This window comes from Drosophila erecta, unplaced genomic scaffold (assembly GCF_003286155.1).
Source record: "Drosophila erecta strain 14021-0224.00,06,07 unplaced genomic scaffold, DereRS2 tig00000092-arrow-pilon, whole genome shotgun sequence".
Taxonomy (NCBI): Eukaryota; Metazoa; Arthropoda; class Insecta; order Diptera; family Drosophilidae; genus Drosophila; species Drosophila erecta.
Window position 1 is genome coordinate 1,136,667 of NW_020825207.1, and position 27,600 is coordinate 1,164,266.

The following is a 27,600-nucleotide window of genomic DNA, read 5'->3' on the forward strand; positions in this document are numbered from 1 at the left end:
GATTCCGTATTGTCACTTTCATATTGGGTCCATTATGTTTGTGGCTTTCTCAGGAATTCTAAAGATATTCGATCGAAATATCCATAAATACGATTCCACTACACCCATTTTCATCTTAACTTAGCTCACAAAGCTGAAGGAATGACGGCTTTGTGCAGCCATTTGTGTATTTATATGTATCTCTTTTCTGAGAAAACCTAATAAAATTAGAGACCATCGCTTTAGCCCAAAGCAACTCAACTGACCTGAACAGAACACCAGAATCTGGGCTCCCAGGACTTTCCCAGGACCCTCCACAGTCACCACAAATAAGTGTCCTGCCATTTTTGGGCATCCAAAATGGTTTACGAATGGGCACGGCACAGTGCCTGCTTTTGTTTAGTGGCCAGAAGCGATGCCAACTGCAGTCGCAACCCACTTGCTCGTGCTTGTGGCCAATATGCCCCACCGCTGCCCTCATGCAGATTTATTTATAGAATTTAAATTTAAACAAAAGCGAGCGGCAGAGTGACCAATGCGACGACAGCGGCGATGGCGGCGGCGTCGGCGGCGGCTTTCCATGGCGCCTGCTCCTGACAAGCTGACAGGCCTGCTGAGCCTGACTCTGGATGCCGGATCCTGGAACCAGGCGAGCTCCTCGCCCAGGCGACATTTCCACTTGTCATGCTTTTGCTTGAGTAATTAAATAACGTTTTCCCTCCGCGCTTTACACGCCCTCCGAAACAATAGCGCCAACGCCATTGGCAGTCCCTGGAAGTGACGTCGGATCGGGATCGGGATCTGGTTGGCTAAAGCCGCACGACAACTGCCTGAATACCTCGATGTATGGCTATGAGGGAATTTCCTTTGGGGGAAATGGCTACATGTTGAGGCAGCACCTCCAACCTGTGGCAGTGGGTCGAGTCCAGAGGTATATACCCACTTGGGATTAGAATTCGGGGTTAGTAGCCATAGTGTACGCAATTCGGTGTAAGTCAGAACATCTATTTTCAAAACTTTCATACTTTGCAGCACTGGCCGTAAACTTTAATCGGAACTGGTACTTGGCAGCCCCACCGATAAAAGCGCACTTCCCAGCAAGTTGGCAGTACCTTATGACTTTGAATTACTTTGAAGCGCAAATTGAAAATATATCGCTGCTAGTGCCTATTTCATTACCAAGAACAGTGCAGCCTTAGCAGTGTGGCTCTTATATACGATTAGTTATGGTACACAGTCCTCTCCCATGGAATCGTGGCAACTCTGCCTCATGATGGTCGCCATCTTAGCCCGCGTTCACCCCTTCGTGATTGACAATCCGCACGTGGATTTCTTCTTACCGAACTCTTCGATCCGAAGAGTTGGTTTCAAAGCACGCAATGGCAAGAGTTGGCATACGTCACATATAATCACACCTAACATATTGCCTTACTTCGCAGTCAAAGCAGTTCTGGAACCGAAACCAGCGCTCGGTGTCCCTGCCCAGAAGCGAGTTGGTGGAAATAAACCCCATGATGCCCGGCAGGAGCGGCGCAGCAGAAGGAGCAGCCGGGCTATCATCATCCGGACCTCAGATGACGGTGGAGACCCTGTTCCCCAGTTCTTCCTCGCCGGGGAACGGGCAGACAAAACCGGATGGAAAGCCCAACCTCGACCGAATTATGAAGGAAAGCTCGTCTAAGAACTTGGCGGAGATAGCTGGGACTCCACTCTCTCCTAAGGAGAATTCAGATGGCACTTTGCGTAGAACGAGCGACAAGGAGAACATGCATCACCGCCAGGGACCGACAGGGAGTCGCCACCTGGCTGCCACTGCCTCAAGACTCCCGTCGAAGATGGATGAGTTGGGTGACGACTGGCGGAAATCTTCTCAAGTCGCCGTTTCCGCCCGGGAGAATCGTAGTAGCTTTCAGCTGACCAGTACTGTTGCTTCTACAAGTTATATTGTCATTTCAAGCGACGACGACGATTACCCTGACTCAAAACTGGGAGACTGGGAAACTGGGAAAAAGATCCACACACTCGCAGGAGAGACAGCGAAGAAGCGTGCCGAAGATCAGAAGTCAGGAGAGGTTGCCCATCCAGCCAGTCAAGGTACCAAGACCAAGGCCACGAGCCAGTTGACTGATCCTAAGCGGAGGAAAGTGGGCTCGTGGGACTTCGTTTACCATCAGAACCTGAGTGATAAGATCGCCGTGACCACTGTGATGCCCAAGTTCTGTTCCCTTTGGGACTCCTCTCTGTCGCCGGACAGCCAGCCGTCGACCAGTAACAACAATCCAACTCGGAACGCGACGAGTCTACAGTCCGGATGGAATGCGCCGCCGACCAATGACGCGGACTTCTGCTTCGTCGAGGACCTGGACAATAGGCGGGTGGTTGAAGAACTGATGCCCGAGCTGCTAACGCCTCCGCGCACTGCCCAGCCGCTGGAAAAGAACTCCCCAACTCGGGACTTGTTTTCCTTGTTGGGCGACGACGACAACTTTCCGCTTAGCATCTGCACCGACGAGAGCTCCAACAGGGATCCCTTGTGGGGCTCCACCTGCATTCGCTGGGAAGAAAGAAAAGGAAAGGAAAGGCACTGGGACAGCGCTTGGAAGAACGACCTGTGCGAGAGCGCCATTCGGGACATCCCAGTCCCAGCAGCTCCTCCGTCAAGCGTGGACAGCTGGCGGGCCGTCGAGACCATCTGCATGCGAATGAGGGGCGTCGATGTGCCGGACAACCTGGGGTTTCCCGAGGAACCTCCGTCCTTCGATGATCTGCTCGATGTCCTAGGCGTCTGGGAGCAGGAGGACAAGGCGGACCCCAAGAATTAGTTGCAGCGCAACGATCTTGGTTCTAAGTTACGCATTTATGATAGGCAATAAGAAACTGCACTCTAAATACCAAAGCTCATTTTATGTAATAAACATGTTCAACTATTTTTTGAAGCGATTTTGAAGCTGTCATCCGCTGAGCTAATTCAGTAATTGTCAAAAATCGGTCAGTGCAGTTCTATTCCTTAAAAGGAATAGAAAAAAACTGATGCAAGACCTTGTGAAGCCTGCCATGTTAGGCAAATATTTTAAACCATTTCTCTCACTCCCAGCACTTTTCCCTTTTCCCCAGCTTGTAACAATAAATAGTGAGTGCAGCTGCAGCAACAATGGCTGGGAAAAACAGCAATGGCATCAATTTTTTGTAACATGTTGCCGAACATGGCCGGGACCACGCCCACGGCCTGGAGCAGAAGGACTCCGCCCGATGCCGGTGATACTGATACCGATACCGATTCCACTGTGCCAATGTTGCTGCTCCTGCTCCTGCTGCTGCTACTGCTGCGGTGGCCACTTAAATGTCGTTATGTTGTCGGGTCACGCGCAGTGCCTCCTGGCGCCCCCACATCCACATCCATATTCTCGTCCATGACCATGTCCTTCGACCTCGTCCCTTTTCGGCCAGCGGGGTCAGAGGGAAAACAACTTTATTGCCGCAGCAATTATGCGTAGCTAATAAAAATGTGCGGAGGTGTTGGCAGCAGCGGGGGGCCTCCAAATCGGAAAATTGGTTAGGGGGCGGCCAGTTTCCTGGGGCAGCAGCATCGACAGCGAAGCGATTTATGCAAGCGAGAATAATTAATGCGCTGATTTATTTAAAAACGTGTTTTGGCATTCAAATGAAGGCGCCAATTCTAAAGAGCGCCGCTTTCGTTCAATTAACCCACTGCAAGTTGATCGAAAACTCGGGAAGAGCCAAAAGTGTTTCGAAAGTTTGCAGGACATTACAGTTTTCCAAAGCGCCTCGGCCATTTTAAGTCGCAGCATTTTAGTGGCTCAGATGGGGCATTAATGGGTTAACATGTGTGAATTCTCGCGCTTTGTCGAAATGCAAATTTATTTGCCAGCTTTTGACAGCAGCAACAATCGCATAACCAAAACAAACACGGCCAACACGGAAAAATACGGCTGGAAAAATTGGCAAAAGAAGGAAAATCAAATATGTTAAGCGGCATTTAAGCGCGGCATCGGCATCGGCATCCTGCGAATGTGCCTGCCACACGAGATAATGCCACGCCCCCTCCCCCTCGCCGCCCCACGTCTGTTTGTATATTTTTCTAAAAATTTGCAGGCACTGCATTGTTGTACTTTTAGCTGTTTTGGGTCGCTGTTTGTTTGTCTTTTTGTTTGTTTGTTTGCGGCACACACACATGTGCGGTTCCCAGCGGCGGGGCGCCCCCAAAAGTATGCAAAGCAACAAAGCAGGAGGCAAATCAGGAAAAAAGGAAGGCGGCACACGCCACTCGTGGGTGTAGTGCTGTATGGGGTGCGGAGTGTGGGGCTGCATGCTTCGCCGGAGATGTGGGAAATGTAAACGGAATTGTTTTGCTCGATGCTGCCCGCTTGGGTGTTCGTGCTGTGGGTGTGTGTGGGTGTGGGTGTGCGTGAGTGTGGGAAAACGTGCGGGTGTGTGTGTGACAAAGGGATAATGAGTGGCAGCCAGGATACTCTCCCCGCGCGCACACACATCGCGCTGCGTGTCTTATCACCAATGAAGGAAAACACGCACGGCAGCCCAACAAGCTCAACAAGCTCAAGGCAACGGCCAACGGGGCGTATTGACAACGACTAGGACACGCCGTGCCCGCAAATTCCCCTTCGTCGCTATTGGTGCCCGGGTTTGCTCAAAGGACTAGAGTCGGTTTATCCTGCAGGGCAGAGATTCGATATTTCCAGGGGGAGTGCATTGCGAATAGGTAACCGTGCCACTTCGGAAAATTCTGCACCACGCGATAAGCTTTCGGTTCGCAACTCAAACAATGTGAGTTTGATATGCCTTACTTGATGTTATTTCATTTGCAGGGACTACACTTAATAATAGTTTAGCTTACCCGTAAAATTTTCATTTCTAACAGAAAAGGTTACTGTTTATTTTATAACGAATTTGCTTTTGAAATATTTACTGAAGTATTTTCCTCTGCTTGGATTTTCATTTTTGATTAACAGAATTTACAATCATCCATTCACACTGCTTTTTAATTTAGGCCCGTTATCACTGTTTCGCTTTTGAATTCTCCCGCCCTACGATACGTTCGATACGTTACGTCGATTACAGATAAGCACCGCATTTTATCGATGAGTACCACGTGACGTAACACAGCGTCTGCTGTAAAGCCGCTGTTAAAAACAGTGTTGTGGGACGCAAGAAAGCACCTTACCGCGCTGGTAAATTTGAATTCAAGTTTGAATTTGAATTTATAGCTTGAAAGAGAATGCTGTGTTTATTTGGAAAATAAAGCCATTTGCTGTAAAGCCGCTGTTAAAAACAGTGTTGTGGGACGCAAGAAAGCACCTTACCGCGCCGGTACATTTGAATTCAGGTTTGAATTTGAATTTAATGCTTGAAAGAGAATGCTGTGTTTATTTGGAAAATAAAGCCATTTGCTGTAAAGCCGCTGTTAAAAAACAGTGTTCTAGGACGCAAGAAAGCACCTTACCGCGCCGGTAAATTTGAATTCAAGTTTGAATTTGACTTTAATGCTTGAAAGAAAATGCTGCTTTGTTTTGGAAAACAAAACCCAAAAAACAAACATTTATTATTGTATAAAAATAATTGCACTTTATTCGAGCTAAGACCTAGATTAGCATTACAATTAGGTGTCTAAAAGGTAATTTGTTCAACAATTTCCATTGCGTGGAAGGGCGCAACTACCACGCCCACAAATGCTGCGGAGTGGGCAACAGCATCGACTCGACTACAGTTAAATGACTATTCTTCACTGACTCAGTTTCCGAGGGGCGCTTGTAAGGTTTCAAAGCAGGCAGTTTTGGGACATCATTGCGTAACGTACACTAAGACAAATGGTTGGTTTTAAGCACTAGTTATCACATAGTAAACTTATGGGGTAGGAGTTTTCCTTCGTTGCGATTGCATTGACTTGCAGTTGGAGGACCTCGAACGAGCGACTCAGTTGGGTATCAGCGATATCCGAGCAGGTATTTGGGCAGGTATGTGATGGAGGACAGAAGGCTATAGCTTTTGGGCAGAAGAAAGAGTGGGGGTAAATGTATGGGTCATTTATTGTCACGGGCACTACAAATTCTGGCCACCAGTGATATGTACAGGGTCCTTATTCCAAGTTAATCAACCACCAACGTTTACAATCACCACATCGAGAGGGCCATAGCCATCCGTGGTGGTGGCCGCCACTTCAGTCCGGTCCTCGGCGCTGTTCGATCATTAGTTTTTAGGTATTTAGTTGTTGCATGGCCACACCAGTGCGAAAAATAAAATATGTGTTATTATGCAGTAGTAGTATGTTTTGAATATGCGGAATGGCGAACAATAACTACTCATATCGAATGGCTTAGGGTAAGTGATTGGTTACAATTACAAATCGAACGCATTGGCTCGTGTGAGCCACCAAAACCACAGAAACACGTAGTTGAAATAAACAGCGCTTACGAATTGGTCAGTCCCTTGTAGAACCAGGACTTCCAGGACTTGGAGGACTCCTCGTCGATCTTCGACTCGACCTCGGCACAGAAGTGCTTCCGATCATGGGATCGCCCACTTCGGCAGTCGCAGATGAGCCGCTTCTTGCACTCGGCATCGCAGGTGGGTCGCGCCGGGGAGTTCTTCCAGTAATATCTGGAAGCAAAAGGCGAACTGTGTAGAGTCGTTACTTTCGGAGCATGAAGACCTACTTGTAGTACAGCTCGAAGAGCTCCTGGTTGTTGGTCAGCTCGTTGAGCAGGTTGTTCCAATCACTGGGACGCAGAGCCTTCATATTGTACGCCGCTCGGGCTGTGTAGAGCTTGTACCAAATGGGGTAGCCGTACAGATTGGCCTCCTTGAGATTCATTATCCAGGACTCGTGGTCGATGACCAGGCGCGTCGTGGCATCGTGGTCCCCATCCACGTAGTAGATCCGATAGCCAGGGTTCAGGTCGTAATAGGGCGACACAGAGGGTCCTATGTACGCAATGCCGTTCGGATGGTCTGAAAAGGGGAAACGCATAAGGGTGCTGTGATGTAGCTCCAAGGGATGAGGTCTTACTCAGATCGTGGGGATCGTAGAACATTTCGAACTCATCGTAGTGCGTGTGTCCGTAAAACTGAGCAGTCACTGTGCTCTCATAGCGCGATATGATCTTGTAGAAGTTGCGAGACCAGACCTTCAGGCAGTCCGAATGTCCGGGTGGAATGTGGCCTATGACGTGCACCTTTTCGTTGGAGAACTCGGCACTTTGCAGCTCGTAAATGAACCTGGAAGAGTAGAGCAATTGAGATATAGTTCTTATCCCCATCAGCTCGCCTTACCATTGCAGCTCGGTGGCGGGATCCGTGGAGTTCAGTAGTAGCCACCAGTTCTTGTTGTTGCAGTAGTTCATGTTCAGCGAGATGATCCTGAATCCAGGTCGAACCAGCACCGAGTAGAAGGCACCGCGTCGCACCGTGTGGGTCACACTTTGGGGCAGCCAGCGGCGCCACTGGATGTCCAGCTCGTCGTAGAGCCAGCTAATGGATATGTCCACCTGGTTAACGTAGGGCGGCGGAAAGCTGTTCACCGGAGCGCTCTCGTGGTTGCCCAGAGCGGGGAAGATCGGCACTCCCGGGAACATTTCGACCATCTGCTTCACAGTGTCCTTGATGATAGCCAGGTTCTCCTCCTTGGTCTGGTTCCACACGTCGTGCGGCGGCAGATCGCCCGTCCACAGGATGTAGTCGATGTCCTTGTGGGTCTCCGCTATGTGCGACAGCATGTGGTCCACCGTCCTCTTGGGGGTGTCGCACTTCCGGTAGTCCCCCCACTTCCCGGCAGCTGCATTGGGCGTGGCAGGACGACCGCTGCTCAGTCGGCAGCAAAGCGGCTCATTGCAGTCCGCATTGGAGCCCTCCGCGTAGTGGGGGTCGTAGTGGGTGTCGGAAATGTGCAGGACCTTGAAGAAGGGAGCCGCCTCCATGGGAATCGGCAGATCTGCGAGGCGCGGTGGCTTGGGCACTGGTGGGAATATAACCTCCCACTCGTGGTAGGGATTGTACACATCCGCACAGCCGTCGCCTATCACAAAGCTGCAGAGCTCATCGGGACTCAGGTTCACCCTCTTCAGCACGTAAATCAGCTCGCTGCCGAAGAGTTGGGCCACGCCCTGGCAGACGCGGGCACTCTGGATGTTCAGATTGGTGCAGTAGTCCGTGATCATGCGGATCAGCTCCGCGTCCGTCTTGCCGGACTGGATCTGATGCTGCAGCATTCCGGCTCCCGCTCGGCAGGCGGTGCAGGTCACCTTGGACATCACGCTGTTCTCGATCTCGAAGGCCACCTGCTTGAGGTTCAGCAGCTTGAGCGCCTTGTCCACAAACGGCGGGTACACCAGCCCGTCTCCGCCGGCCACATCGTACCACAGCATCCTGGAGCTGGCGGTCTGGTTGTGCCGGATGCTGACCAGCCGCTGCAGGAACTCCGCGTCCGAGCTGTCCGAGGACAGGGCGCGGTGGGTGCGGTTCGGATGGAGCACTGGCTCCAGGTGGGGCTGGATGCTGCGCGGCTGCTCCTCAATCACCCAGCTCTGCATCTCCGGCTGGGTCCAGTTGATCTGCGGCTTGATGTGCGTGAACAGGAAGGGCAGGGCTCCAACTGCGGGCGGGGGAGTCTTGGTTAGACGCTGACTTGCTGCCAACCCATTCATCTACTCACCATCTGCCAGTGGGAGCACGGCTACAAGCACCAGGATGAGCCAGCATTTTCCCCTGGGATTGGGACTCGGCCACGGCGGCTGTTGCTGTGTCATAATGTGCGGACTTGTGGACTTCACTACGCCAGGTTCAACCAGGTGTGGACTGGAGTATGCCGCTTGACCTACATAACAGGGTTTACCCGGGAAAAGAAAACAATAACATTAAGAGACAGCCAGTTGGAGAGTCATTATCTTGTGGAACGAGTTTCATTGCGCCGCCTTTGCAAGTAGCAGTGCCAGTATGTTCAGTGGCTCATCAACGTTTTGGGTTTGTTTGCTGCCTGATTTATGGGTACTATCGTAAATATTTATGTAATGCAGGGACAGGCTCTCAAATAAACCGGCTGCTGCTATAACTCTTTAGTGGTTACCCCTTGCCAGCTCAGTGGAAATATTTGCCAGGTTCTACGCTTTTCCTATGCAAAATCCCTCCGCCTTCGCACGCAAAAGTCACATCATGTTTTACCGAGTTATTACATCTGCCATGACTGAACCAGAATGAATGAACCAAACCTGTTTGCAAATCCTGCTCATTTATTCAGCCATAAAGGTATCTTCTCCATGCAGACCATAAATTGCCCCTTGGCTTTTGTCGCATTACGTTGCTTGGCCACAAATCCTATTGGCCCTTCCCAACCGACGCCCCAGCCCTCCACTTGACCCTCCGATGCCTCGTCACTGGGGGCTCCAAATCTAAATTTCAATTTGTGTGCTGCTGCTGGTCGCTTTCATCAACATTTGACAGCACTTAAAATCTCGTTAGCTGAAATGGCAGACATGTTTGGACGCCCACAACACAGCAGCAGCAGCAGCAACATCCACAAACAGGAGCAACATCATCGGTAAAGTCGGCAAATCGGGAATGCCACCTCCCGATGCATCCACATTGGATGGAATTGTGGCGGCGCTTATTCGGATTGACAGATACATTTGTAGTGCTCAGTGCCGGCGACTCATGTGCGCTGTACTTATAACATAAGCTCATATCGGGTGTTGTTGCCCAGCATCACGGCATCACGGAATCACAGCTCACTTGCTGATTTCTGAGATGGCCTTATCAAGCCGCCTTATCAGCATCTGTTGCCCAGATGTAGTTGTGTACGCCACTGCCCAGCAGTTTCGTTTGTGGCTGGCACTGCGCTATCAAGCTGCAGTTGTTTTTGGGGGAAATCGCTTTATCAAAATATAAATACTCGTTTGTAGTGGTAAACAGGACTTAAACAACGAAATGGTTTAGATAAGGTATTGAATTTAATTGCCCGAAATGAACTTGTAAGCATACACCAAACACTTGTGCAACGCTTTCCTGTGAATACTTTGCTATATGCTACATGCGACATTTAATGAACTTAATCAACAAAGCACTCGAATGGGCGTCTTTGACCCTGGGTCATCTCGAGACTTCCAGCCGATGGCTCAGCCGTCCAAACGGCTTTGTATCACATGACACGGCGCACAAAGTAACAATCAAGTGCGAGTAAACAAAACAACTAAAGCCAATTGATTTGTTCGTCGTGTTTTGTGTTTTGTGTTTTGTGTTTTGTGGGGGGCCAGGCCCACATTATGCGCCCGCTCAATGCCGTCCAATTGGCATGGCCACGCCAAATCGGCCGACCGTGCCTCCTCGTCCAGTGTCCATTATCCATGATCCGTGAGCTGGAGCTGCAGATGGACATGGAGGCGGCGCTGGAGCCAGACAGGCGGATGGCCGGACAGCCGGACGATGGACGACGGACGACGGACAAGTGTCGCACGAAGGTACATTGGCCCCTGGACGGGCAGAGAAATCGTCGGCGTCTGGTGGTATGGTAATGGCCGAGGGTGCAAACACTTTTCATTTGTCTCGGTGGCTCGAGCGAAAATCGAAAGTGCTTCTCTAGGGCGCCGGGCTGAGCTGGGCCGTAGTGAAGTAAAAATGCATTATTAACACATTTGAGGGGGGGAGGAAACTCGTTTCGCGGACAAGGTTAACCGAGGACAACACTAATTTCCAGCTGAATGCAGGTCAAGTTACAGCCATCAAAAGGCGTTACAAAACTATCAAAAGACGAAAGCCAGACTCTCCGGCCAACCGGTTTCATCGAGCACACTTACTACCTTACTACCTTACTACCTGCAGCACGTGGTCAGGAAAATGGATTTGGATTTTTGGCACACACCACACCATCCGCAGTCCACCGACCGTTCTGTGGTCCAGCTTTCTCATTCACAGTACTGGGGGGCAGCTCCATTCAGCCCCATGTGGGCTCGATTGGTTTGGGCAAAGGGCCGCAACGGGAAAAAATGTTGAGCGCCCGAAAAACTTTCACTTTCTTTAGAAATTATTTTTGATAATATAATTTCTTCGCTCGCCCGCCTTTGTGGTGGCGGAAAGACGCGGGCATGTGCTAAGTGGAGGGGGTCCCACGCCCATGACTGCACCACTTGCTATCTCAATCCGAATCTGAATCGGAATCGGAATCGCCCAGGGCCTGACGCACTGCGTCCCAGCTTGTTGGCTTTGCTGTTAGAGTCTGTTGTATAATGCTGCAGCCGCGGTCACGCTGCATGTAATGTTTTAATGGACATTTCTGGTTTTATAATAATTAGGAAAGACACGGAAGGTGGGAGCGACTAGCGAGATGAAAACGAAAGTGAGTTTCTTTTCTTTCCCTTGGCGTTTGTGGGCCATTTCCCAAGGGTGATTGATAGCTTTTAATTGATTTCACAAAAGAAAGCTTCGATCGGGAGAATGTGGCCCAGAACTGGCCCTTTTAGCCCGCGGCACGGATGACTGTACAGAAATGAATTGCTACTTAGGGCACGTAGGTGCTAGAAAAGTGACTTATTTCGATCTCCTCTCCAGCGACTTAGTATTCATGGTCAAGCTTCGGGGAGTGCGTGGGGCTCGTTTGGACGCGATGGTGGCCACTGGCCAGTGGAACAGCCTCGTCATGACCAAATACTGGCCCATTTATTTGCTTTTCTGGCCCGAACACTTTGGTTAGCGGGGGCTAATTAAGCATGCAGCCACATAGCCATCATCGTACCTCGAATGGCGCGCCTACAGCAAACTGCACGCAAATAGAAACGGGTAGAACAGAATGGAACAGAATGGAATGCCAAAGCCAGAGCCAAACGAAAGCGCAAAGCCGCGTAACCAGCAGTCGATTTGGATGGATTTCAGCCTTATATGGGCTGTGAAATGGAGTGGGGATCCTTAGAATGGGCTGCGAAAAGTGAAACAAGGCGGGGATTTCGCAAGACGGTCTGCGCATGCGTGACAAGTTAAGAAACTCAAAGTGAAATGCGCAAACTTGTTTTTCCTCTGACGAAATGTGTAGCAGTGTAGAGAAGCCAGCAACTGGTTTCGAATCGAGCCGAGTCCAAACCAAAACACTGGCAGACTTCGCATATTTACCTCTTCAAAAGCGTTCAGAAATGCACAATCGATCCGAAACGTGCACTTATGGGCCGAACTTTCGTTCTTGACCCACAACGAAGCCGCCTTTGTTCTGCCGAATTCTGTTTTCTTTTTTCTACCGCGGCTCTTTCCCTTTTTGTGCGTTTTCTTCGACGGCTGCCACTTTTTCTTTCCTTCAGCTACACTATTTATAGGCAATGTTGTGCCATAACTCGCAGCTCTGCTCCGGTGACTGGCCTCATTTATTTGCGATTCATTTGTTTGGCTCACGACTTCTACGGTCCGAATTATAATCTCTTTTTCGGTACGCTATGCACTCCACACTTGTCGCTCTGCCGTTTCTTCTGCCGAAGATTTCACCCGCCGCACTGAAGACTTCGCGTTTCACCGCGACACACGTAAAGAATCCAACCGCTCGCCGCGAACCGCCGACACTGAATGCCAGAAGACGCGGATTTCAGCTTTGAGTCGAGCTTCGGGCTGCGCGGCTGGCAAAAGTTCACGGGAAGAGAGTGTGCGCTCGGATCCCAAGAGCCAGAGAGCACGGGAGAGAGCTTTCGCCTCATAGCTGGGGCTGGCGTGCCCGACATTTGACAATTAACTGTAGAGCTCAAATCTCTCGCGAGATCTCATTGTTCCAAGCGGAAGTATCTGGTATATGATACAATCTGGTTCTATTGCACCGCAGCCTCATTGTCTCGTTCACGATCTGCTGACTCTATAATGAGCGACTTGGGCAGGCTAACTCTTTGTTGTCGTTCGTTTCGACCATTTGCATGGGCCCGACTCAAATTAGTCGGATTAAAGTTCCCAATTAGTGGCGCTGACTAATAATTTCGATTTCAGAAATGAGCCAGAGCAGTCTGGTCTAATCACATGCACACCATTAGGGGTTTTTGGGTGATAATTTCACAAACTGCTATGAATAGTCTAAAGTGGTTCTCAGAAGGCCTCCAGCTTTCGTTACTTTAATGACTGAGACCTTCCCGATCTCGAGTGTGCCAAGTGTTAATGGTTAGTTAGCTGCCAACACCCATTCGCTTTATTCCGCAAATTTACACATTTGACGAGGTACATAATTTGTGAGCTTATATCTAAATGCGTACTAGTGAATTCGTGGGTGATATACCCACCGTGACAAACCGTTTTTGCGGCTGTACCGACTGAATGGGGGCTGGATCCATCAATCAAGTTCTGGGGTTCTGCTAACCGTTGGCCCCCGTAGCCGACAAAGGCACCCGAGTGATTTACGACCCCCGCCTATCAGGCGGAGGACTCGATTGACGCACTCGACGAGTCACCGCACGGCTTGTAAATGGAGAACACCTCGTGTTTGTAGCTGAGGAACCGTCGCAGGCTACTCTGATCCGGGTGCGCCTGGTCGGAGGGCGGATCTGGCTGGTTCCCATCCCGGAGTACGGTGGTTGCTGCCCTGTCGCGGCTGGGATAGCACCTCCAAGTGAAGGTGGGTGGCCTCAGGCCGCAGCAGCAGCTGCTTTTGTCCATCTGGTCCGTGGGCATGCCATCATGCACTTTACCAGGAGGGCAGCCAAGGAAACCCAGAATCTTCTGCTTGACCAGCGACACAGTCCGAATGGTTTGGGTGAGGAAGGTGTAGAAGATGGGGTTCAGGGCGCAGCTGAACAGGTTCAGTATGCCGAAGCTGAAGTACAGGAGCCAGTCGATGGGCTCCGAGTAGGAGCCATAGAGCCGCATGATCAGGAAGACCCAGGCGGGCAGTCGAAGGCATATGAACACCGCCATCATCAGCAGCACCACCACCACCATCCTGCGGTGCCGGGCCTCCCTGGCCAGAGCAGTAACGGTGGTCTTCTTCACAGGATCGCCGACAGGACTCTTGGGCGGCAAGGGAGTTCTGTCCAGCGCAAAGGGCACGGCCACGCCCATGGCACTGACCAGGGTGGAGGGCATCAGGAGGTCGTGGCCATTCGCCATGCGCTTGAACTGACCCTCCTTGGGCTCCTGCTGCTGCACCTGCTGCTCCTGGTGGTAGTGCCTCCGCAGCCACAGTTGCCGCGCAATCACGGCATTCAGCCAGAGGAAGGACACTATGCACGGCAGGAAGATCAGGGTGAACAGTATGACGTAGTAGAGTCCGACGTCGTGCTGAAACGGAATTTTTATAGAATTGCATATTGTTTTCGCCCCGTCTGATAAGATAATCGGAACATTGATTCAACAACTTGACAGTCCCCGCCCAAATCCCCTAATCGCTGTCAACTGTATTAACCGATAATCCAGTCAGTCGTTGACTTACGTCTCCGGCCAGGCACATGTGCACCATTTCCAACTCGGTGACCGTCAGCTCCTCGGGCACAGCGGTGGCCACCACCTCCTTCCCACCACGCTCCTCGCCAGAGTCCTCCACCTCCAGGAGAAAGATCTGCCGGTAGTCGTAGATGCCCAGCAGCGGGCCAGAGGATCCTATCGAGCAGGCCCAGATGAGCAGCATGCACAGCGTGCTGAAGCGTTTGTCCGGACTCCAGAACCCCAGTACGGGTCGCATCACGGCCAAGTAGCGGTCCAGGGCGATGGCCACCAGGGTCAGGCTGCCGGACAACACCGACATGGTGGTGATAAAGGGCACAAACTTGCACATGAAGCCACCAATTGTCTAGGGAGATTTGCAGTTAGTCTCTATCAAATGGGCCATTGGAGATTGCCCCTCGCAGCTCTGGCCGACTCACCCACAGCTGCAGATACTCCGCCTGGAACTGAGCCATGTAGGACACGGTGCAGAAGACGCTGGAGACGAGGTCACTGCAGGCCAGGGAGATGAGGCAGGCCCTGAAGAAGGGCCGCAGCTTCCGGCGGGTGTTCACGTAGAGGGTGCCCAGGTTGCCGGAGAAGGCCAGCACAAAGAGGGTGCCCACCACGGCGGAGAAGGCGTTCCGCTTGAAGCAGTTCAGCTGGCTGAGATCCCCCACGAACACGCCCGGATACGCCTGGATCGAGGGACTCGGCGTGACCTCTCCGCGCTGGGCGAAGGCCCATTCGATGTACAACTCGAGCTGGTCGAAGGTGCAGAGGAGCAGGGCCATGCCCAAAAGTATGCCGCGCCAGGGGTCCGAACCTAAAAGCTTCCGCGAGCAAACTGCCGGCATTTATGGCCATTTAAGCCAGCGACTACCGATGGGTTGGCTAGCCTAATGTTTCATTATCGGGTGCCGCTTATCGCCCAGATTGCTGGGAGATCCGCCGCCATTATTATGCGCAGCTCGTTGCTCACGCCGTCACGATGATGAAGATACGAGTGGCAATCAGTCATCCATTCGTGCCCCCAAAGCCACTTGCCGCGGAGTAAAACACGTGGCGCAAAATCGGTTTCGGTAGCAGTGGCTCACATTTATTGGCGACACTTTCGTCCTTTACGGGTATAGCACATTGTTTATTGTCTCCTTTCGGTTGCATAAGTTCGGCTTCAAAAAATACAACATACGAGTATGTATGTTCGCATGTTCGTATGTTCGACTTGGTATATCTAATGTAGAGCTAACTGTAAGCTTAATGTACAAAAGAACTACTCAAAACGGCTCGACTACGGTGTAAACTTAACAGCGAAACTAACGTTAAGCATTAAACTAGGAGTGCTAGGGCTAGAATCTAGAAAACGAGCTTATCGAATAAAGCGGCGTGGGAAACCAATGAAACAGTTTATACAACGTTGTACATTACGGCTAGCTACAAATTACAAAACTAAGCACTCGGAAATACTTGGAATCAAATGGCAACTCAATCAGAAGTCACACGCACACACTCACTCGCCCACACAACACATGCCTCGATATTGTATATATATAGTACTCGTACATGGAGCTAGGTGTATAGTCTTTTAACCAGCGTAGAGCGTAGTTCTGTAGGATACTGCAGTAATCGTAGTGGATAAGGTAGCTTTACAACGACGGATAGTTCAGTGTTTGTATTCGAAAATGCAGCGAAGCTTTGGGGTGCGACCGCAACTGGTGGCGCCTAGTAGAAGGACTCGTGGGATCCGTCCAGGCACTGGCTGGCCATGTGCAGGGTCAGCGCCTGGTAGGGCAGCGGCTTGCCCATGCTCAGGTTGGCGGTCACGTAGACCAGGTAGCTGGAGCCCGGCATCAGGTTCAGTATGGTCTCCGTCTCGATGTTGTCGGGGCTGTTGGGCAGTACATGTCACATTATCATATCATTCACATACACATCGCCCGTTCCGAAACCCACCTCTGCTGCCGCTCCCTGCAGGTCATCCACTCGAAGTTCCTGTACTGCGTCACCCGCTTGGGCACGAAGTCCATGCAGTAGTTGGTCAAGTCCACCACGCTGCGATTGCGCTGCGGCAGGTTGAACACTATGATGCAGTAGCTGCAGGAGGATTGCAGTTGTTTAGTCCAATAGCTTACAAGAAGGCTTCACCCTTACCTCAGCTCTCGTTCATCCGGCGAACCGTTCCAGGCAATGGTGGCTCTGCTGCACCTCGTGCGCACGTTGAAGACGCTGGTGTTCTGGGGCAGCTCGGGCAGGTCCCGGAACAGAGCCTCGCTGCTCAGGGCCACCTGGAAAATAGTAGTACACATATATGAGTATATGTTGAGCCAGGGAGCGTAGTCCGCGGACTGACAGTGTCTCCCTACCATCACTTTCTGGGCGCGCAACGCCTCGTCGTCGTTGCTGGGCTCGAAGCGCATGAGGTACCGCTGCCCGGGAAGGACTCCCTTCTGCCGTATGTACGTGGGACTGTAGAAGGCCTCCGTTTTGCCCACCTCGCTGCGCTGGCGCAGCAGCTTCACCCGGATCTCGCTGCCCGAGCAGGGGATCAGGAGGTGCCTCATGAACGGCTCCCCCAGCTGGCGTGTCGTCTGCGGTACCTTGAAGCTGTACACCTGCTTGCCGTGCTGTCCGCCGATCCTGAGTTGCATCAGAGCCTGCTGCCTTAGGGCCAAGGGCTGGGTCCGGTTGAAGCTCACCTGGCTGCTGGCCAGTCGCAGGGTGAGGTTCTGGCGACCCTGGTGGACTCCAAACAGGTCCAGGTGGTAACTGCTCCTCGGGAGTAGGCGGCGCAGCAGCTGCTGCCGCCGCTTCCCCGTGCACACGATGTGCACATTCTGCCGGGGATTGAGCCGCCTTTCCCGCTGAGGAGGTGCACCCCAAACCACCTCCAAGGGTCCGCCTGCAGCGCAGCTGGGAGTCATGGGTCGCTGCTCCGTGTAGGCGGACACCGCCTCGCAGAAGCTGCTGAAGCTCATACGCGGCGTGTCCGGGGAGAGTCTCTGAATCACCAGGCAATAGTGCATGGCATGGAAATCAAACTTGCTGAAACGATTTGGAGTAACGATACGTGTACTTGTGCTACTTCCTATTGCATCTGGTAGTGAGTGATATAGATACTTTCAATAAGGCATGTAGATCTCACCTTCTCTCCCACTTGACGGTCATCTCGCGCTTCCGCAGGCGGTTCTGGGTGCGAATGGCGATCCGATGCGTGGCGTTGAGGAGCGGCCAGTCGTGCTGGGGATGCTCCGCCAGGGCGTCCACCTTGAGGGCTCCCGAGTGGCGGGCGAGGACGAAGAGGTCGTACTGGCCGCGCAGGGCGCAGGGCAGCACCAGACTGCCCACAGCCACACCTGGGCCAGGTGCCACTGCCGCCGGCCGGAGGGGGTTTCCTGCAGAGGCGGTGGCGCGGCGGAGGGGTTAGTGGAGGGGTGAGTGGAGGGAGGGAATCGGCTCCGCCAAGGGGCGGACTTACCTGTCTGATTGTAGTACATCTTGCGGCCCACGGGCGCCGAGAAGCGAATCGTCAGCGGCGTCGAGTCGTTCAGGTTCAGCACAAATCTGGAAAACGCAGAACGCAGAACGAGATGAAGGCGGCTCTTCGAGGGGCGGAGTAAGTGAGCTGTTAACGCCCTTTGTCAAAAATGATGACACTAAATTATCACACGCAATTTGTTTTGCCGCCTGTCTGGGCCCAACTGAACCAAATGAGTCAGCGGCTTTGGCCATACCCTAACCGACTACGAGTGGAGAATCCCTTGGGTGGGTTGTCTTTGGACAAGAAAACCTACGAAACCTTCTGGTTTGCCAGTCGATTTGATTGTTGGGCATCGGAAAGGGTATTCGCGCTTCGGCGGCCCTTGCTCTCTCGCCAGCTTTGTTTATCCATCCTCGCTGATGCGGCTGCAACTTTGTTGCAGCCAAAGATTGAGTTCAAGTCCCCTGGGCACTGGTCCTTCGCTGAACTTGCTGGCTCTTGTATTGTAATTAAATGCGAAATTTACGAGCAATTCTTCTAATGACAAACTGCTGAGACAAATGAGCGCGCCGATACACCCACATGGACAGCTGGCGGCTGGGCAAGAAAGGATGCAGTTTCCAAGGGGCAGGATGGCAACTGGCCACTGGCCACTGGCCATGCCATTGCAGCAAATGACTCATTGACTTGGCGAGATGGCCGGCCATCTCGAGTTTTATTTTTATGACCAGCTACTTCCGGCCAACGCCATGGCCCGTCCTCCTCGTCATCATCCCCCGCAATAAGGGCGCGGGAACAGAAGTTGGTGCGCCACATAGCCGTACAGCCATTATACCATATAGTCAGTATAGTCAGTCCGTCGTATTTTTGGCCGCCCTGCCAAAAGGTTCGGATTGATGGAGTGTTTTAATGCATTTCGACCATTGTTGGCGGCGGCGCCACTGCGACTGAGCAAATATTTGCTTTAATTTAAGCCTTGCATGTTGCAATGGCGATTGTTTGCTGATTTCTGTTGCTGTTGCTGCTGTTGTTGTTGCTGGGGGCATCCTCGTTGTCGGCACGCTGACAGCAGTCAATTATACAAGGCAAACATCGGCCAAAGGCGAAAGTTGAATGCGCTTCCGGATCCGCAACCCCAGAATGACTTAATGGACTTGTACAAGCCAGCAGTGATTAATGGATCATATTACGGCGATTTGGGTCCAAGCAGTCGGAGAAGCTATGTGGTTTTTATCCTCGGAAAAGACCCAAAACCGATATGCCCACGAAACCAACGGTAGGACATCCGTCACAGCACCTGCCCACTGAAATTCACACCAGCCGCAGTTAATTCGCAATTGTCCGCCGTGACAGAAGCAATAATGTGGTGCAATAATACGGGTGTCATCATCATCATCTTTCTGATGCAGGTTTTCAGCCCCGTCCAGGGGATAGTGAATCCCTCGAACGAGACGGCCAACACGGTGATCTTCATGCTGCCCGAGAAGGACTTGGGACCGGAGGTGTGGAAGGCGGGAATGAGTTGCCTAGATAGCTTTTCCCAAATCTTCTTCTACCGCAAGCCGACGGAGCGCTTCACCAGAGCCTATAACCTGATGCTGGTGCACGCTTACCATCTGTCCAGTCCGGCGGATCAGATCCAGGAGGGCTTCAGCCAGCTCATCAACGAAGCAGCCACGTCTCCAGGGCCGCCACATAGGGAGGAGCTCTTCCAGATGCGCGTGGCCAGTGACTACAGCAGATCGAACGAGACCGATGGACAGGGAGAGCTGATCCTAGCGGACAATTATGTGATAGTGGTGGACTCGGTGAATCGCTTGAAAAAGCTGATGAAGTACAAAATGGTCAGAATGAGATCCTGGAATCCAGGAGCACGCTTTCTGGTGCTCTTCCATAATGCAACCTTGCGGGATCGCCCGCTCGGAGTGGCCACCGATATCTTCAAGGACCTAATGCACTTATTTTACGTGCACCGAGTGGCCCTACTCTATGCCAACTCCTCCATGAACTACAACCTGCTGGTCAATGATTACTACAGCAATGTGAACTGCAGGATTCTGAATGTGCAGAGTGTGGGCCAGTGCCACGATGGCCAGCTTTACCCCAACACAGCCGTCGTCAAGGCCTCCATGGTGGACTACGTATCGGGATTCAGTCCCAGGAACTGCACCTTCTTTGTCTGCTCCTCCATCTCCGCTCCCTTTGTGGAGGCCGACTGCATCCTGGGACTCGAGATGAGGATCCTGGGATTCATGAAAAATCGACTGAACTTCGATGTGAGCATCTCCTTTCTGTATGCTAAACTAGGCACTGGAAGAAACTAACTATAATCCTGTATTCCACTCTTAAGGTAAACCACACCTGCAGCCTGGAGTCACGTGGCGAAATGGAAGGCCCCACCAACTGGACTGGCTTGCTGGGGAAAGTCCAGAACAACGAGTGCGACTTTGTGTTCGGCGGCTATTATCCGGACAACGAGGTGGCCGACCACTTCTGGGGATCCGATACCTATCTGCAGGATGCGCACACCTGGTACATCAAGCTGGCCGACAGACGACCCGCCTGGCAGGCGATGGTTGGCATCTTCGAAGCCTACACCTGGATCGGCATCATCCTGATCCTAATAATCAGCTGGCTGTGCTGGTTCACCTTGGTCGAGATCCTGCCGGAGCCGAGGTACTACCAACAGTTGAGTCTGACGGCCATCAATGCTCTGGCCGTATCCATATCGATAGCCGTCCAGGAGCGACCCATTTGCGAGACCACGAGGCTGTTCTTCATGGCCCTCACCCTGTACGGCCTGAACGTGGTGGCCACGTACACGTCCAAGATGATAGCCACCTTCCAGGATCCCGGCCACCTGCACCAGCTGGACGAGCTGACGGAGGTGCTGGAGGCGGGCATTCCCTTTGGCGGCCATGAGGAGAGCCGCGACTGGTTCGAGAACGACGACGATATGTGGATCTTCAACAGGTACAACACCTCGCCGGACTTCGCACCGCAGACGAATAACCTGGAGGCGGTGAGGTGGGGCCAGCGCTGCATCCTGAGCAACCGGATGTACACGATGCAGAGTCCGCTGGCGGACGACATATTCGCCTTTCCCTACAACGTCTTCAGCAGTCCGCTGCAGATGATCATGAAGGCGGGATTCCCCTTCCTCTTCGAGATGAACACCATCATCCGCCTCATGCGCGACGTGGGCATCTTCCAGAAGATCGACGCGGACTTCCGGTACAACAACACGTACCTGAACAGGATCAGCAAGATGCGCCACCAGTCCTCAGACACGGCCATCGTCCTGACCACGGAGCACCTGAAGGGACCCTTCTTCATCCTGGTGGTGGGCAGCTGCTGCGCCGCCCTCACGTTCCTCGGCGAGCTGCTGATCCGGGGCAGGAGCGAGCTGGAGGTCAGCAGGAGGGCCAGGCGGACGGTCAGGAGGACGAGGCAGCGCAGATGGAGGAAGCCGCCAAAGGACAACCGCTGGCAGCGCCAAGTTCAAGTGGCTCCAGTCGTTCGATTTACGCCAGTCGAACGACGCAAAGTTTTCCAGGGACAAACACAAACAAGTCAAAAGTAAACTAACCCAAACTAACTCCCTAGCTGGCTGCGATAAAATTGACTCAATTCACATAAATTTGCAATTGAGAGACACTGACTCTGACTGGCAATCCCCAAGTCCGCCCCCCATCCTCCTGCGCTGTCTGGGGCGCTTGTCTGGTCTATAGTCTATGTAGTATAGCGTAGTGTAGTGGAGTACGGTCTGGTCTGGTCCGTGCCGCTCGGGTCGCTTCTGTTACTTTTCACGCGAAATACTTAAAATCAGAGACAAAATTCTATTTTTGCAAACAACAACGGCGGGGAGTCTGCGTCCGTGCCGCTGGGATTGGGAATGGCAGTGGGCAGGAGAGTGGGCAGGGACGAGCTCCCTCCGCCTTCCTCAAATTGACAATCAGCTTCAGCTTTCCCAGCTGCTCCGCTGCTCTGCTGCTCCGCTGCTCTGCTGCCGGAAAACTCCGGGCGAAAACAGAGATAAAGAACGAGTTAAGCAGATATCCCCATAAGTGGCGCATTCGCTGATTGCAAAGGAAGTTACTGCAGGGCAGCCAAACAAATATCGCTCCGATATCAGATGGCCCAAGTTTCGGTTCGAGTCGAAAATATCCCAAATGGAATTGCGAGTAGCGCCACGGAGAAGGGACAACTTTTGCGGAATTATGTGAGTTACGGGAAATAAATTCGTTGATTCTTAGGTTCCTGTTCCTGCCCATTGGATGGGCACTAAACTGGGTTGATGGAGCTTAAACCATTCACATGAATACGCGGAAAGCTGTAAATAAGATTCAGGATGGCAACGAATGGCCAGATTAATTGGCTCTATAAAATCTCGAATTTTCAGCATTCAAATAAAATCCAGCACATATTAGATATCTGGATATCTGCAGTCATAAATCAGCTTGCGCCCTGGAAAATTCCCACGACCGTGCAACTTGTTGAGACAATTTATCATCTGTTTTCATTAATGGATCTTGTGGCCGACATTGACTGGCGGGGATTACTCATCACCCAGCCAAGTGCGAGTGGAGTTCGCCCACTGGCCCATTGCGCCATGTCTCCCGTTTCACCCGTGATCCTGTTGTCGGCCAAGTACATAACAATTATTTGATATCTCTATTATTCCGAGCACTATGATACTGATTCTGCGAGTGATTCACGCCGCAAACAATGCGAAACAAAGACGCACTCAATTACTCACACCGAAATGGGCACAGTGAGCACTTAGTGTCCGTAATTCGAAAATGGCTTTCCCTTCCCTTCGCTTTCCCCCAGTTTTGGGGAAATTTTAGACTATTGAACTATGGCGATGAGTCGTCCGACTAGGAGCGACGCCCCTCTGTCTGTTCGGTTCGCTTCGCTTTGGCCAGGACGGATTCTGATTCTGATTCCGATTCCGATTCCGATTGTGATTGCGATTCAGATTCCGATTCCTGCTCGGATTCCCATACCCAGTCCCATTCCCATGCCGCAGACTCAACCTCAGACGGACTGCGTCTGGCCGAGTATTTTCGTACTCTGTCAAGTGCTAAAAATACTATACCCACTGCATGCCCACTCGCAGGAGATCTTTTCTGGCGGCGCAGAACGATGACGACGATGTGAAGTGAAGTGATGTGTTGTGGATGTGGATGTGGATGTGGCTGCTCAGTGCGATGATGATGATGATGATGGGGCATTGGTCATTGTGCGAAATTCAGTTTGTTTTGCTTTTGCTGGCCGGCAAGGTCTGCGTAGTTTCAGCTGAGACCCGAAAACAAAAAGTCCAATACTAAATTATGCTTCGCATTTTATGGCAATTTGTTGCTGTGGCTGTGGCTCCTTTGATGCGCTTACAAATAAATAGTTTCACGCCATAAAACTGGAGATGCGGGCGGGTTTGCCGAGTGTCGGCCGGCAATAAAAGTTGTTTACACGCCGAGCCTGCGGCGCACATAAAAATGCAACGCCAACAACAATCAAACAACAGCATCAACATATTAACAACATTTTGCCTCCATTCCCTGCACAAATCGGCCGAAGGGAGGTTGAGTTGGGGACTGGGTTCGTAACAGGGTGAAAAGTTCGAGCAGGCATTTAATATGAGTGAGTGCAGAGTAATGCATCGAAAGATAGATAGGCACTTTTTTTAGGTAGCTTCCAAACAAATCCAATGACATCTCAATTGAATGAAAATTAAAATAAATTAAATGAAATTAAATAGGTAAGGAATTCTGGCTCATTCATCCTAATCACATTTTAGGACACCTAGTGGTAAGAGGTATCCGCCAGTCGAGGGAGCTCCTGAATAGGTAGCCACACATTCACCTTTCCGGCAGTTTTGGGGTTTGTTTTGATTTCAGGCCACTGACTGGCTGCCCAACTAGCGAATGCCACAGGTGGCCGCCAGTGGCATCCGCGTCCTGAATGATCGACTTGCGAATGCGAATCGGGAACTGTGTTCTGTATACTCTATACTGTGTGCTGGGAACGGGAATGGGAACGCGAACGGGAGCGCATATTGCGCCGTCGAATTAAGTCGTAAAATGAATATTTATGATTTGTTTGCGCAAAAGTATAATGCGTCCTCCCCTTGATTGGCGGCATGGCGTGGAAGGATTCGCACGGGGCCACTGGGAATGGGAAATGGGAATTCGGAATTGCGAATGGAAGCGGGAATATAAGTGGGAATGGGTATGGAAATAGGTATGGCTATGGGCATGGGTATGGGCATGGGCATGGCCCGCTGATTCTAGCAAAACGCTTAATGGCTGCACGCGCCATAAACGCGATTCTTGCCAAAGCTGCGGCTCTTTAGCAACAGTGCCAACTCGCTCCTTTCACACGCTCAGCAAGCCGGCAACCCGAGCCGAACGTCACGTACTCTGGTTCTAGTTCTGGAGATGGATCTGGGCTCTCGGATCTCCGATCTCCGATCTCGGAGCTGCACTTGGGCAATTGGAGCACTACCGCCGGGTCGCGCGACACCGATGCCCAGTACACACTCCTCGCAAGAGGGAAAAATGCAGAGAAAAAACTCTAAAAACGAAAACGAAAAGAAGTTGACGACAAGCCACGACATTAATTTGAATGTTTGCTGGCATTCTGTGGCAAATGATCGAGTGTTATACGAGCCGGCGGCTTCCAGTTTCCCCGCTTCGCAAAAACGGGGAAAAAAAGCTTAGCACTGGGTGCACGTTCACTGGAGAAGATGAAAACTGAAATCCCGGAGTCCAGAGCCTAAGCGAAAACGTGACGGGCCTCTTTTGACCCAGGCCCAAGCTGCGGCCCATCGGAAAGCAATGAAAATCGTAAAAAAGGAACGTTACTCATACGCCACGTGCAACGCAGTGGGAACAGTGGGGCAGAGTAATGCACGCGGACTCCGATTTGCTGCGCGAAACTTCCAGCTGGCTGCTAATCTGTACCTTCATCTATGCTTAATACAATGGAAGTGATGTATTTGGGAACTTTTATCAGAATGGGGAAGTGGTTAAAACTGCTCCTCGCTTAAATTAAATTCTTAAGATCAAGAAGAGCGAATCGAAACATGGATTGATTAAAGTGGAACTTGTCCTAGTCCGAGAGGTTTCACTGGCAACTCAGCCCGACCCCACAGTGCGATTTGTGGTGGCAGCTGGAAGGACAACAAAACTCGCACACTAGACAAATAAGAAGAAGAGCGACGGCAGCACACACACACACACATGACATGCACACACACTTATGGAGAAGCGTAAAAAATCTGGCCGTGGATGGTTTTTTGTTTGGCCAGCCACACGTCGTGGTTATAAATTATTTTTTGCTCCTGCTCCTGCTCCTGGCGGCTTTCCTTCGTCTTGGAGAGGCGCCCCTAAGTTTGGCTCCGCGGCCATCTTTCGCATTTGTTTGGCCGTAATTTGATTTGTGTGGCAGGCGGCGTCGCCAGCGCACTTAGCCGTATTGCCACCCATCATCGGAAGCCCAGAAAGCCAGAAAACCAGAAAGCAAAAGCAAAAGCCAAAGCCGCACTCACCGCTTCCTCTGTCGCTCCGCTAGAGCTATGTGCACGGGCACGTCCACGTAGAGGTCCTCCAGGTCGTCGAAGTCCTTCAGCATCTTGCGGTACCGCTGCAGCGAAGGACACTTCTGCGGCGGAACTGGCGTCGACCTGGCCGCTGGCACGCCGGCGTCCGGAATCAGCGGGTTCTGGAGCAGCTCCGTGGAGTCCAGGATGATGCGGTTGCTGGCCATCGGCAGATGGGAGATCTCCGCGAGCAGCGACGGGCTGAGCAGCAGCAGCAGCAGCAGCTCCACTCCTGGCGACATGGTGCTCCTTGGTTTTAGTTCACTTTGTGTACTTATTTCTCACTTATTTGGTTCTTTATTGGAGTTTGGGTTTTGACTAGGTGAAACAACCTTTGAGTGCGTGTTCTGCGGCTGAATTGATTTGAAATTCTCGTTAAATGAATGGCTTTTTGATTGGCCTATCAGATAACTATGGTTTCAATGGTCGGCAAATTGGATTAATTTCTTGTTGGGCGCATGTTTATTAATTGGGCTAGAGGCAACTTTTAATTGGCGGCCAAAATGGTCAGAATAGTTTACTTAATACGTTTAAATTGAATCAGAAACTTTTGACAAAACGCTTCCCTTTCTTCTACATAATTTATGAACTCAAGTTCCCGTTTAAATAGACAAACAGTCCGCCTTCTTGCCAAGTTTTGCAGTTCTAAACTTTGCCAGTGTTAATCTTCTTGTTTTTTCAAACTAAAGGAATAATACTTTTCTGCGATGCTTTCTCCTAGCAATTTCTCTTTGAATGAAACGCGCTGAGATACAAAATACTGCGTTTCTGCCCGACTTTTAATTCGCTGCCTCCCCTGAGGAGGAATAAATTGCGTTTCGCTTCTAATCCGTAAATCCGTAAATCCGAAAATCCGAAAATCCAAAAATCCGAAAATCCCGAGATGCGATGCCCTCGCCCGGAGTCGCATCCACCCATCCACCCCCGACTCCTGACGCAACTCCTGATTTTCTGTCCTCCGCTCAATTAAGGCCTGTCAAACCTTTGACACACGTCGCCTGCTGGCCCCCAAAAGCCCCCAAGAATCCCCCAGCAGCCACCCACTTTTCTCCTTCGGCCAAACGCCGCAAAAAATACAAATGAATTTCCTTGCGACTTTTTCAGGGGGAGTTCGCTGTGCGTCGGTCGGTTCCGCTCTTTGGAGATTCGGGCCCCAATTAATGGGGGGCTGCAGCGAGTCGATTCTCGGAACTGTTAGATTTGCTAATTGCGGCTGCCGCTGACCTTTCGCCCGGGGTCCCACTTTAATTACGCTTCTGCGAATCTGCGTGTGCCGCAACAATTGGCCGGCGGGGGCGGCACGGATGGGGGCGTGGCGGGGGTTGGGCACACAGGAACACCACCTGTGGCTGCCGATTCACGAGCAATTAGCCGATGGCCCACGCACGAGCACTCTTACTTTTGCCTGGCGAGCGGACACTTTTCATAAATTCGTATTTTGATTTCTGGTGGTTGCACACATAGTTGGGATTCTTCGGCGGGCTCTAGCCGGCTTCCCCCGACACGGGAATAGATGGTTTCGCGTCCGTATTTTCCGTATTTCCACTCGCAGCACACGCGACCGTTTCCCGGGTGCGGAAGTTCAGCTCTTGCCACTTGCCGCAACTTGCCGCCACTTGTTTCCGCAGTTTCTCGCTCGTAGCCGCTCGTCCTCGTCGTCCGCCTGCCTTGACGTGCGAACGCAAAATGCCCGAGAGTCGTGCGCAAAGAAAGCCAAAAAGCCCGAGCGTCGAGAGCAGGAAGCGACTGCGACGCCGGCCGAGGCAGCGACTGAGGCGGCGGCCGAGGCGGCGACGCGAGCAGCGGCAGCGGCAGCTCCCAAGGAACGAAGAAGGCCCTAGCGAAAACCCGAAGATGGCCCGAAGTCGCCCCACGCACACACACGCGCGCACGAAGGCCGAAAAACGGCGAGATAGAACGGTACACTGCAGTGTGGCACCGACTGTGGGATACCCGTTACGCAGACTTGGCGCCAAAGTGCTGCATACTTACAAGCGCCTCACGCACTAAGGTGTGCGCCATAAGTGTTGACTAAGTTTCAAAAGTGGGAGCTTGATCTCTATTTACCACACGATTTTTGGGCGTGTCGCGATTATAAAGTTAAAGTTCTTTGAATCTTCGCTTACGAACTCTGCCCCAAACGCGG

General features: G+C 51.8%; 5 protein-coding genes across 7 annotated transcripts; 2 read left to right on the forward strand and 3 right to left on the reverse strand.

Moving 5' to 3' along the window:
• The first annotated feature begins 559 nt into the window (after positions 1–559).
• On the forward strand, positions 560–2,801 carry LOC6548293. The gene is made up of 3 exons (XM_001976542.3): positions 560–677; positions 730–893; positions 1,419–2,801. The coding sequence occupies exons 1-3, from the start codon at positions 560–562 to the stop codon at positions 2,799–2,801; spliced, it is 1,665 nt and encodes a 554-aa protein (XP_001976578.3).
• Positions 2,802–5,559: 2,758 nt separating this feature from the next.
• On the reverse strand, positions 5,560–12,557 carry LOC6548292 (sphingomyelin phosphodiesterase). Of its 2 annotated transcripts, none has more exons than XM_026980597.1 (7): positions 12,103–12,557; positions 8,663–8,824; positions 7,285–8,602; positions 7,022–7,230; positions 6,669–6,963; positions 6,427–6,612; positions 5,560–5,997 (listed from the first exon to the last, which is right to left on the reverse strand). In XM_026980597.1, the coding sequence occupies exons 2-7, from the start codon at positions 8,754–8,756 to the stop codon at positions 5,940–5,942; spliced, it is 2,160 nt and encodes a 719-aa protein (XP_026836398.1). In that variant the 5' UTR covers positions 8,757–8,824; positions 12,103–12,557; the 3' UTR covers positions 5,560–5,939. The 2 variants fall into 2 exon arrangements, with proteins under 2 accessions (XP_026836398.1, XP_001976577.1); XM_001976541.3 differs by lacking the exon at positions 5,560–5,997 and adding an exon at positions 6,024–6,190.
• A 561-nt stretch (positions 12,558–13,118) lies between these two features.
• LOC6548291 (orexin receptor type 2) lies at positions 13,119–15,201 on the reverse strand. Its single transcript, XM_001976540.3, has 3 exons — positions 14,814–15,201; positions 14,384–14,740; positions 13,119–14,232 (listed from the first exon to the last, which is right to left on the reverse strand). The coding sequence occupies exons 1-3, from the start codon at positions 15,165–15,167 to the stop codon at positions 13,369–13,371; spliced, it is 1,575 nt and encodes a 524-aa protein (XP_001976576.2). The 5' UTR covers positions 15,168–15,201; the 3' UTR covers positions 13,119–13,368.
• A 245-nt stretch (positions 15,202–15,446) lies between these two features.
• Positions 15,447–27,150, reverse strand: LOC6547779. 2 transcript variants are annotated; one of them, XM_001976538.3, is made up of 8 exons: positions 26,854–27,150; positions 25,404–25,807; positions 17,849–17,934; positions 17,516–17,765; positions 16,737–17,415; positions 16,525–16,658; positions 16,327–16,467; positions 15,447–16,261 (listed from the first exon to the last, which is right to left on the reverse strand). In XM_001976538.3, the coding sequence occupies exons 2-8, from the start codon at positions 25,694–25,696 to the stop codon at positions 16,096–16,098; spliced, it is 1,749 nt and encodes a 582-aa protein (XP_001976574.1). In that variant the 5' UTR covers positions 25,697–25,807; positions 26,854–27,150; the 3' UTR covers positions 15,447–16,095. The 2 variants fall into 2 exon arrangements, with proteins under 2 accessions (XP_001976574.1, XP_026836823.1); XM_026981022.1 differs by having other exon boundaries at positions 26,707–27,140.
• On the forward strand, positions 19,213–21,434 carry LOC6547780. Its single transcript, XM_001976539.3, has 2 exons — positions 19,213–20,127; positions 20,202–21,434. The coding sequence occupies exons 1-2, from the start codon at positions 19,213–19,215 to the stop codon at positions 21,432–21,434; spliced, it is 2,148 nt and encodes a 715-aa protein (XP_001976575.1).
• Positions 27,151–27,600: the final 450 nt, after the last annotated feature.

Excerpts from the sequence above, each read along its gene's own strand:
- LOC6548293 (XM_001976542.3), top strand. The coding sequence starts at position 560 with ATGGCGCCTGCTCCTGACAAGCTGACAGGCCTGCTGAGCCTGACTCTG. Across the intron at positions 678-729 it reads CTTGTCATGCTTTTGCTTGA|CGCCAACGCCATTGGCAGTC; the intron begins GTAATTAAATAA and ends CCGAAACAATAG. Across the intron at positions 894-1,418 it reads AGCACCTCCAACCTGTGGCA|TCAAAGCAGTTCTGGAACCG; the intron begins GTGGGTCGAGTC and ends CTTACTTCGCAG.
- LOC6548292 (XM_001976541.3), bottom strand. The coding sequence starts at position 8,756 with ATGACACAGCAACAGCCGCCGTGGCCGAGTCCCAATCCCAGGGGAAAA. Across the intron at positions 8,603-8,662 it reads CGTGCTCCCACTGGCAGATG|TTGGAGCCCTGCCCTTCCTG; the intron begins GTGAGTAGATGA and ends CCCCGCCCGCAG. Across the intron at positions 6,191-6,426 it reads TACAAGGGACTGACCAATTC|CGCCGAGGACCGGACTGAAG; the intron begins GTAAGCGCTGTT and ends ATGATCGAACAG.
- LOC6548291 (XM_001976540.3), bottom strand. The coding sequence starts at position 15,167 with ATGGCCCTGCTCCTCTGCACCTTCGACCAGCTCGAGTTGTACATCGAA. Across the intron at positions 14,741-14,813 it reads CGGAGTATCTGCAGCTGTGG|ACAATTGGTGGCTTCATGTG; the intron begins GTGAGTCGGCCA and ends AAATCTCCCTAG. Across the intron at positions 14,233-14,383 it reads ACATGTGCCTGGCCGGAGAC|CACGACGTCGGACTCTACTA; the intron begins GTAAGTCAACGA and ends ATTCCGTTTCAG.
- LOC6547780 (XM_001976539.3), top strand. The coding sequence starts at position 19,213 with ATGTGGTGCAATAATACGGGTGTCATCATCATCATCTTTCTGATGCAG. Across the intron at positions 20,128-20,201 it reads AAAATCGACTGAACTTCGAT|GTAAACCACACCTGCAGCCT; the intron begins GTGAGCATCTCC and ends TCCACTCTTAAG.
- LOC6547779 (XM_001976538.3), bottom strand. The coding sequence starts at position 25,696 with ATGTCGCCAGGAGTGGAGCTGCTGCTGCTGCTGCTGCTCAGCCCGTCG. Across the intron at positions 17,935-25,403 it reads GCGGAGCGACAGAGGAAGCG|ATTTGTGCTGAACCTGAACG; the intron begins GTGAGTGCGGCT and ends TGCGTTTTCCAG. Across the intron at positions 17,766-17,848 it reads GATGTACTACAATCAGACAG|GAAACCCCCTCCGGCCGGCG; the intron begins GTAAGTCCGCCC and ends CCGCCTCTGCAG.